Source organism: Solanum stenotomum, chromosome 8 (assembly GCF_019186545.1).
Source record: "Solanum stenotomum isolate F172 chromosome 8, ASM1918654v1, whole genome shotgun sequence".
Classification (NCBI taxonomy): Eukaryota; Viridiplantae; Streptophyta; class Magnoliopsida; order Solanales; family Solanaceae; genus Solanum; species Solanum stenotomum.
In genome coordinates this window covers 1,671,175-1,681,128 of record NC_064289.1, presented here as the reverse complement: position 1 = coordinate 1,681,128, position 9,954 = coordinate 1,671,175, and the positions used below count along the sequence as shown (strand labels likewise).

General features: G+C 29.0%; 1 protein-coding gene across 8 annotated transcripts in view; it reads right to left on the bottom strand.

The window, feature by feature from the left end:
• The window catches only part of LOC125875133 (trans-cinnamate 4-monooxygenase C4H2), a 10,693-nt gene extending 4,647 nt beyond the window's left edge, over positions 1 to 6,046 (bottom strand). Inside the window, exons 1-3 of one of the 8 annotated variants that reach the window (XM_049556219.1) lie at positions 5,140 to 6,046; positions 4,469 to 4,602; positions 3,525 to 4,047 (exon numbers count right to left, since the gene is read on the bottom strand). In XM_049556219.1, coding sequence (XP_049412176.1) covers positions 3,525 to 4,047; positions 4,469 to 4,602; positions 5,140 to 5,924 — 1,442 coding nt within the window. In that variant the 5' untranslated portion in view covers positions 5,925 to 6,046. Of the gene's footprint in view, positions 1 to 3,295; positions 4,048 to 4,468; positions 4,603 to 5,139 lie in introns of those variants that run through there. The other 7 variants (XM_049556220.1, XM_049556223.1, XM_049556221.1 and 4 more) reach the window with 7 other exon arrangements.
• Positions 6,047 to 9,954: the final 3,908 nt, after the last annotated feature.

Sequence of the window (9,954 nt, the reverse complement as noted above, 5' to 3'; positions counted from 1 at the left end):
ATATATTAGTTTATTAAGAATAAAACTTCATACTTAAGAATCTTTTATTATAATTCAACTTTTTATTTTTTTATGTTATGAAGAATAGGTTTTTAAAACACACTATAATAGCATCAATTTTGAATACTTGTAAATATATATATTAAAAAAAATCGATATACAAATCACTCATTAATGCTAACTTACATCAATTAATCATAAATTTAATAATGAATCAATAGTATTAAATGTCAATTAACTATTATAATAAAATTAATTGTGTATTTTGAAATTCATGCTTACAATTTTTTTTCTTGAGAAAAAATAGAAAGTGAATAATATTATTACTATTTTTTATCAAAAAAAATAAATACTAAATATCTCAAAAGTCTCCTTCTATTCCAGTTGATATGTCATGTTATTAAATCATCATTTTAGAAAATAATAGACCTATTTAATTCATAAACTTATGTCTCTACAAAACAAATATATAAATTACATGAGAATTTATGAAGATTATAAAAAAAAAACTAATTTCTTTATATTTTTTTACCAATGAAAAAAACTTTGTGTGCAATTATTGCTTGGTAATTTTCAAAATCCCTAAGTAAATTAGTTGAAAATTTTAAGAATTTTTTTCATAAAAGTATTCAAATAAATTTGTAAGGTTGACAAAAAAGTGTGTAAGAAAGAGAAAATTATTATTTAAATTTTTTTAATTTTTTTTTTTTTTTATATTTATTCTTTTATTGCTTTATTATATTTTAACTTATCATACCATTAAACACCAATATATATTCTTATCTTATTCCAAATTCATGAAATACAAGTAATAATTAATTGAATTGCCTATTTTAATTCAATAATATACATATTATATGAGATTAATATACTGATAATAAAGATCAAAATTTTATTTTCTAATATAAATATTATTCACTTTCTATTTTCTTTTCAAAAAAAGATATTGTAAGTATGGATTTCAAAGTACCCAATTAATTATTTTTAATAGTTAATTGACCTTTAATATTATTGATTAATTATATAATATATGATTAATTAATGTAAATTGACTTTTATGAGTGATTTATATATCAATATTTTTTGAATATATGTGTTTATAAGTATTCAAAATTGATGACATTATAGTAAGTTTTAAAAAACTATTCTTCATAGCATAAAAATATTTAAAAAATAATTACGATAAAAGATTATTAAGCATGAAAATTTCTTCTTAATAAACTAATATATATTTTTTAGAAAATAATAATATCATTATTTTAGTTAAATGAGTTTGATGAATTAAATAAGTCTATTCTTTAAAAAAAAAAAAAACTTCAGTGACATGAGTCATGACATGCTAACTAGGAGAGAGTAAAACTTTTGAAGTGTTAAGTATATTTGGAGGAAAATAATGATAGTTAAATGATATTTTGATCCTAAATGAAACATAAATGATATGTCAAGGCAATTTCCTAAATTTGGGTGACCATTTAGAGAATTCACTTACTTTGTGATTCGTCTTCTTTTCATTTCTCTCCATTTACGTCGAGCCTTGACAAATCATGGGGTAGGGAATAGCTTGATTTTTTTTTAAAATGACAATTATTTTAAATTATTTTCTTTTCTTTTTTTTAAATAAGGATGACAAGTAAAATAAACAAGAGGAAAAATCTCGACCAAAACAAGGGAGAAAACTTGTCCAAAATCTATAGGATTCGTGATTAACATTCAACTATCTTTAAATGGAGTGAAAAAATTGGTATTCTTTTGACTAATTTAAGTTTATGCGAAAATAAAGACGTAAGTTTTACCATCCAAAATTTAAAAGATATAATACTCGATTTTCAATTATTTTTAAATTGAGTGAATCAATTGAATTTCTCAAACTAATTCAAGTGTATCAAAAGAGACAAAATTGTCACCATCCAAATTTAAAAGGATTTGTGATCGACATTCAACTATCTTTTAATTGAGTGTTTTTTTTAAGCAGTATAAGTGTTAACATAATTTACGTGATATTATATGATTGACATAAAATTTACTATATTTGTTTGAAATTTATGGTCCAAAATATTTTAAGATTATTTCTTGGCAATACATCATTCATCAAGGATAAAATGAAATTTTGAAGTTTAATTATTTTCAATTATAGAAAAATGACATTTTTTTTAGATAAACTAAAAAAAAGTGTGTAATATAACTTTTATTTAGATACTTGAACTATGACTTGTTCCAAATGAACACATGATAAAGTGTTCCTATTAGTCACTTTCGATTCAAATTTTGAAAAAATATTCATCTGTGTTCACAAACGTCTATTAGATACTTGAGCAAATCGCATAAATTATTTCATTGTTTAATTGTACATATCAATCTCAATTGGAAGCAATCTTGAGGTTTTTGTAAAAAAAAAATTTGGTCAAAAATGATAAACTATTTTATTAATTAAATAATAATAGTGGCGGTACTAGGGGTGAAAACTGTTTGTTCTGAGGAACGTCAAACCAAAAAAGAGTGTAATTAGTAGAAGTCGATGTTGTGGATCATTTTTGGAGACTAACATGATGTACCAAGCCAAAATATTTGAACCAGAAATATTAGTGTCTATTTTGCCTTCTCCTTTTCAAAATTTGAATCGAAAATGTTTAGTAAAAATATTTTATCATGTGTTCAAGTGCTCAATTGGAAGTTTGGAACAAATCATAATTTGAATATTTAAATAAAATTTACTCCCAAATTTAAAATGTTATTGATACATTAATGGTGATTAGTCTCCACTAGAGAGCCATGATTAGATGAATAATTATGTAATTTAACCAATGGTAATAGGAGATGTTGAGACATCATTATCGTTCTTTTAAAAGTACCCACAACAATGTAGTACCTAACTAAATTAATTTAATTTAATCTAATCATGTTCAATTAAAAATAACCTAACGAAGTTAGGTAAAGAATAAATAAGATTTAACCGCACACATTTAATTTCATAGGCCAGGTCAAATGGACTGTGGACCGGGGACACCAACTATTTCCACATTCAATGTTGCATTATATTAAAGTTAAGTGAACTCACATTTTAACACACTTAATCATGATCAAGTAACATGTATTTACGTACTAAATCGATTATTTGATGAATAATAAATTAATATGATTTTGTGCAAATACAGTAACTTCATCCTCCGTACAGCATCCTCAATGTAAGCAGGAAATTAGTAGGTGATCGAAAAGTGTCATGACAATATGAGAAATCAACTCAAGTAATTTTTGCCAAAATAATGCAATTGTCAGAAAGCCAAATTACCACTGTGCATCAAGAAAATACATCAGAAAGGTAAAACTTATAATGAATTTAGTCCAATTAAGACTTTTATAAGACATAAGAAAAAGAAGAATGTTTTCGGTCAAACTTAAAAGGTTTACACAAACAAACAACAATCATAATTAATTGATAGTATTACAAAGTTTAGAAAGATCTTGGTTTCATCACAATGGTGGAATGCTTCAAAATGTGGAGACTGAACTGTCCACCTTTCTCCGAGGTGTCGAGCTTCGACTGCCCTGGAGGAGGCAACATCTCAAAGTTTTGAACCAAACGTCCCAAAGTGATGCCGAGAATTGGCAATGCAAGGATAATTCCGGGGCAACTCCTCCTACCAACACCGAAAGGAAGAAATCTGAAGTCGTTGCCATTGGCCTCAACGTGCTTCTCCTCTTCGAAGAACCTCTCAGGTCTGAACTCTTCAGGTTTCTTCCAGTGAGCGGGGTCGTTAGCTAGCCACCAAGCGTTAACTAAGATTTTGCTTTCAGCTGGAATATCGTATCCAGCAAGCTTTGCATCATGAAGGTTCATGTGTGGGACTAAAAGAGGAATTGCCATCCTGAGTCTAAGAGTCTCCTTGATCACAGCCTGAAGGTACGGAAGCTTGGGCATGTCTGGCTCAGTTACTTGCACTCCTGGTCCAAGAACTGTATCAATCTCGTCACGGAGTTTCTTTTGGATGTGAGGGTGGTTGACTAGTTCCGCGATACCCCACTCAATTGACCACAATGTTGTTTCGATTGCTGTTCATGACAATAATTAAGCATATCAGCTGAATAATCAACTAACCAAGAAGTTTACGAACAGATATAAACAACAAAACATGCTTCAATGGTAGGACGTGTGACTTTTTAAGTTTAAGACCATATCAAAACTCTTGTATTACTTACTACAAGGCGATGCAATAAATGAAACAACTTCCGGACAAGAGGCAATTCCAAGATCAACCCGTTATTGAGTTCAAAATATGTATGATCTCATTACATGTGTATACATTACGAATGCTTTTTTCATATATATGCACACTTCAAACCAAAATCAATGAATTCAGTAAAACCCACAGACCCCGATTGTATCCAACTTTGTTTGGGACTTAAGTCTTATAGTAGTATAAGAAACAAATTATACTCTAGAGAATCAAAGATATGTTATTTCGAAACATACCAGCAACATTGATGTTCTCAACGATGTAAAGAACGTTATCCTCGTTGATCTCTCCCTTCTGTTGAGCTTCAAGAATGTGATCAATTGCACATTTTAGAGCATTGCTGTCCATGCTCTTGGTATTTGCAAGCTTCCTGTGTAAAGCAATAAAAATATTACAAACTAAAACACAAGATCCACCATCAAAAGCTACCTAATAGTACCTCAAAGCACTTTAACTATCACTCAACCATACATGATACTTATTGGCCAATTCTGGAATTCAACTAAAAATTTGAAAAACATCAAAAAGTTATTAACTTTTTTACTCCAAATCACTCACTACTCTTACCACTGCAAGCTAGGTACTCACAGGCCTCCGTTACGACAAACCTCTAATTGCCACAGGAGAATCGCAAAACAACTCCAAATATGCCAAACCCCACGCTAATTTTCAAATATCATTTATCACTTTGAAAACAGAAAACAAGAACTACCTTTTTAAAAATTTAACCAATGGACCCTTACTATTCTGAAATGTCAACTAGAACTTCCTTTTCTATTCAAAATTGATCCATACTGTTCCAGGATTTAGTCAAACACCCCTTACAACTAAACTAAACTAATAAATAAAACTGATACAAATGATCAAATTGAGCATAAAGGGATTAACAAGAAAAAAGTGAACTTACTTTCTTTCATCAACAAAGTAGTCTTTGAATAGCTTCAACCTCTTCTCCTTAACCTCCTTACAAATCTTCAAGTATCCTCTCAAGAAAGGCCTCAAAATAGGGATAAAATCACCATAGTTGTACTCAAAGCTCTGAGCCAATCTACTCCTCTCACCATTCAAAGCCCTAAGCTTAACAAAAAGGGGATCATCTTCACTCTCAAATCTCCTATCAAACATAATCCTAAACATGTTATTATACATCATAAGCTGCAATCTTTTCCTCAAAACAATCCCATTTGTAGCAGATTCAGGGCTTTTCTTCACATCCTCAACTACACTAGCAGCCTCAGACTCCCACCCTCCTCTATACTGCTGCACCACCTTATTTGTAAAAAAGGGTACAGTCATAATCCTCCTCATTTTCCTCCAGTGCTCACCATACACTGTAAAAACCATATCTTGACCCTTCCCTGTAAAAATATCAAAAACAACATTTCTTGTTCTTGAACCAAATTCAACCCCTTGTGTGTGTAAAACTTCTTTAGCTAATTCAGGGGATGACACAACAACTAAGTTCCTTTGCCCCATTCTAAGCAAGAAAACATCACCAAATTTTTTAGCATAGTCAGTAAGGTTTCTATGGTTCAAATCATCACCAACTTGAAGCCAATTTCCAAAAACTGGGACTGGAATTGGACCTGGGGGTAGTTTAAATCGCTTGGAACGAAGTTTAGAGACAATAATAGCGATTAAAATGGCAAAGAAAAGACCTATTAAGGTCTTCTCCAGTAAGAGAAGATCCATTTTTTGAGTTCTTTTGGGGAAAAATTGAGGAGAATGGGTATTTTTGTCTGCTGAAGAATCATGAATGTTAGGTGTGAGGATTTATAGGAGGGAAACAGAGGAGTTAGGTGGAGAGAGTTAACGGCGTGAGAAAATGGATGGGGTTAGGTAGAGGAAAGAGAGATGAATGAGGGGGTGTGTTTGGTGAAGAAGAAGAATTCACTACATCCATACAACAGTAATATTGGTTAATTTTTTTTTTTGGTGAGATTTGAGTAATGGCGGCTCTCTATCATATATCGTCATTTTTATGTCATTATATATATATATATATAACTCATAAAAATAACTAAATTGGTGCCATAGGTGGTATTTCAGCATGAACTGATGATACCTGTGTCCGCACTCTCGATGACACCCTTTCTTTCAAGAGGATTGCAACATGTCAAGCCCTGATAAGGTTCTTCATTTTATATCGAATCAATCCAAATGTTTCATCGCTTGTGTGAGATTGAGATGCGATCGGTAAATTCTTTTCTTTTTGTAAGTAACATCAAATCGGATCACGAATTTTGAAAAATATATCATAACATTATGTACATGTATTCGATTTTGAGTCCCCTTTTTTTTATACTAATTTGCTGCTAGGAATCTCTAAAATCGAATTAATAATCAATAGAGATGACTGACTTGGCTCTTCGTTCAACTTCATCCACAATCATTGATTTGCAAGTTACTGCATATAGAAACGGATTTACTCTCTATACTTAAAAAATACTAATGACTATGAAATTTTCAGAAAATTCTAAATAAATAAAATATAATTGTGAGAACTAAAAGTTTTTTTTCTCAAATTTAATTTCGTAACATTAATTTGCAAGTGTTGATTTTAATATTTTTAAATAATAGTAATTTTTTATAACATTTCAAAATTACTCCTTTTTTTAAAAAAAAATGTAGGGTAGTATAAAAGAGAGATAATGGTGGTACGAGGTCAATGATATCATTCATGATCCCTTTAGTCGTTCGATAATATAGATTATTTGAATTTTAAATCATCCTGTGTCAAATCAGCAAATGGAAGCCACCTCATTATTTGATAAAATAATTGAGATGCACGTAGTAATTATTTTTAGAAAATATTTGAAACAATCACTATAAAATAATCGAATAAGAATAATAATACGATAAATGAATACATAATTTCAAATATATTCGGACAGTGTAATATTCATTCATAGTAGTCAGGTGAACTGTTGTGAAAATCAAGTGTATTAATTTAAATAAAGATAAAAATGACTTCGTCAACTTAATATTTTGTTATTATTGCCACAAAAATAGCTTTCGAATTTCCAGAAAAGAAGGAATTAAATATACACAAACAAATAAAAAAAATTAAGATTATCATCAATACAATCAAAGGAGCAAAAAAGTCATTTTTTGATGAAATGATCTAAAACAAATAATTTAATCATGTTTACAATTTGCAATTTATTTATTCTTTTGAAGTAGTCTAAGTACTGTACTTTAATCAGTCACTGTATAATTGATATTTTAGTGATCTGAGATTTCAATTTACCAACTAATTAGTTACTTAAAATAATAATGTTGCTATCTGTAGCTTAGTTGGTGAGGTTTGTAACTCCAATAAGTGATTAGTAAAATAGTTAATCATGATTAGGTTGAAGTTTTAATTTATTTTTTTCAAGTGATTATGACTTGAACATTTCAAACAAGTAATTGTAATCAACAAATAACTTTTTTTAGAATTCTATGCCAAGCACGTAAGTATTATTTATCATAATTAGTGCTAAACATGATTAGAACAAATACATTGAATTATGTTAGATTCTCATATTCCAAAAAACTTCCCATATATTTGGCTAATATTTTTTTATCCGAAAAAACATTAGAAAAATAATGCTTGAAAAAGGTTATCTACTTATTTATTATTTTTAATGAAGTATTAGGAGTATTAGTTTTGGTATATATTTTTATGTTTTATTCTTTTAAGATTTTTGTATTTGACTGCTTTATATAGGTAGAAAATGATATAACAGTAATAGATATCATAATACTTCATAATTTAAAATATTAAAAACTACAAAAAAAAAAATTGACTTTCAAAATTCTATTTATACCGTATAAAGTGGAATGAAGGGAGTAATATATATTATGTAAAATAACATAAATATAATACTGTAAATCACAATAATTAACAACTTAAATATTTAGAAACCTTGTAAGAAATAGTTGACTTTTGAAATTTCATTTTTTATCACATAAATTAGGATAAAATGAGTGATATATATTATGTAAAAATAGTTAAAATGTATTATAAATTACAATAATTAATCACTTAAAATATCTATTCAAAAACATATAAGAATTAGTTGACTCTCGAAATCTATTTGTGTCAGTGTCATATAGGAATAACATATATCATATGAAAATCACCTAAAATAAACCATAAATAATCATAGTGATAATTATTAAGTTCAAAATATAGTAGAAATATATAAGAAAAATCGAATAATGAGCAGTGACGTATACAAAATTTGAATTTGAAATCTCACATTGAATTTTGAACATTTTTAACCTATTGGCAAACCCCTAATTTTGTGTTCAAAATTATATATACATATTAAAATTTTAAAGGAAAACTTACAGAAATTCTGCTTAGAAATTAATTATTTAAATACATTCTAATTTGTAATATTATAAATTTTATCAGATTTTGATGCATCCAGATACATGTATCTCGCGATACATGAGTTAAAATTAAGTGTAATTTGTTATAGATACACAACATCTAAGTGGATATGCATGTATCTAAGATATATAGACAAATCTCGTCCGCTTCCTTAAAATCCCGCTAGTTTAGGTGTTAAATACTTAGATATACTCTAATTTACAGTATTATGAATCTTACCATATTTTGGTGCATTAATATACGTCATGAATTTGGATACATGTGTTTTAGATACATGATGCCAAAATTATGTGTAATTTGTTCTAGATACATTGTATCTAAATGAATTCGCATTAATCTGAGATACATAGACAAATCTCGCTTCGCCACTCTCCTATGTGTCTAGTAATACCAGATACAAGTGAATCACACAACATATATACATACATATACATTTATCTAGTGTGATCCGTATGTATTTGGGATACACAACTATCTCCCTCCTCATCTCGCTCATCTCTCTCCTTCTTTCAATATATCTGATAGCAAGAATACATGTATCTAAGTGTATCTTCCTCAATATATGATAGAAAACTCTTACTTAGTAGTCATAAGTAATTATTTAAAAATATAATATTCATGAATGTATGTCTAATAAGATAGTTTTTCCGATTTTAAAAAAATACCTTATATATAATAGTGTCATTAAGGGTGTGTTTGGTATGGAGGAAAACATTTTCTTTCCATGTTTGATTGGCTTAAATATTTGGAAAATGTTTTCCAAATCAACTCATTTTCCTTCCCTTCCAAAATTGAGGAAAACATTTTCCAAACTCCACTTCATCCTTTAATTTTTTTTTCTTACCTTACCAATAACCTGTACCTGACCGTCTCCGTTAATTTTTTATCTCTACCCCAACCCCCCCCCAAACAAAAAAAAATTAAAAATTATTTTTAAAAAATGTTTCAAATTTTAAGATTTTTTTTTTTATCTCACCCAACCCCTATCACCCCTACCCAAAAAAAATTCTTTTGAAAGATATNCCCCCCCCCCCCCCCCCCCCCCCTCAAACAAGGTCACCCTCTCCTCCGACACCCCCGCCAATTATATTTGTTTAAAAAAATTATTTCAGGGAAATATTTCAAAAAAATTTTAAAAAATCATTTTTACATCACCCCTCCTCACCCCACCAAGGCTATCCCCGTCATTTAAAAAAAATATTTTTGAAAAATATTTCAAATTTATAATTTTTTCATTTTTACGCCACCCCTTACCCCTCCCCGCCACCTCCACCCTTTATCCCCCTCCCCACGCCACCCCTCCCCAGGTCATTTTTGTCAAATTTTTTTTAAGCAAAA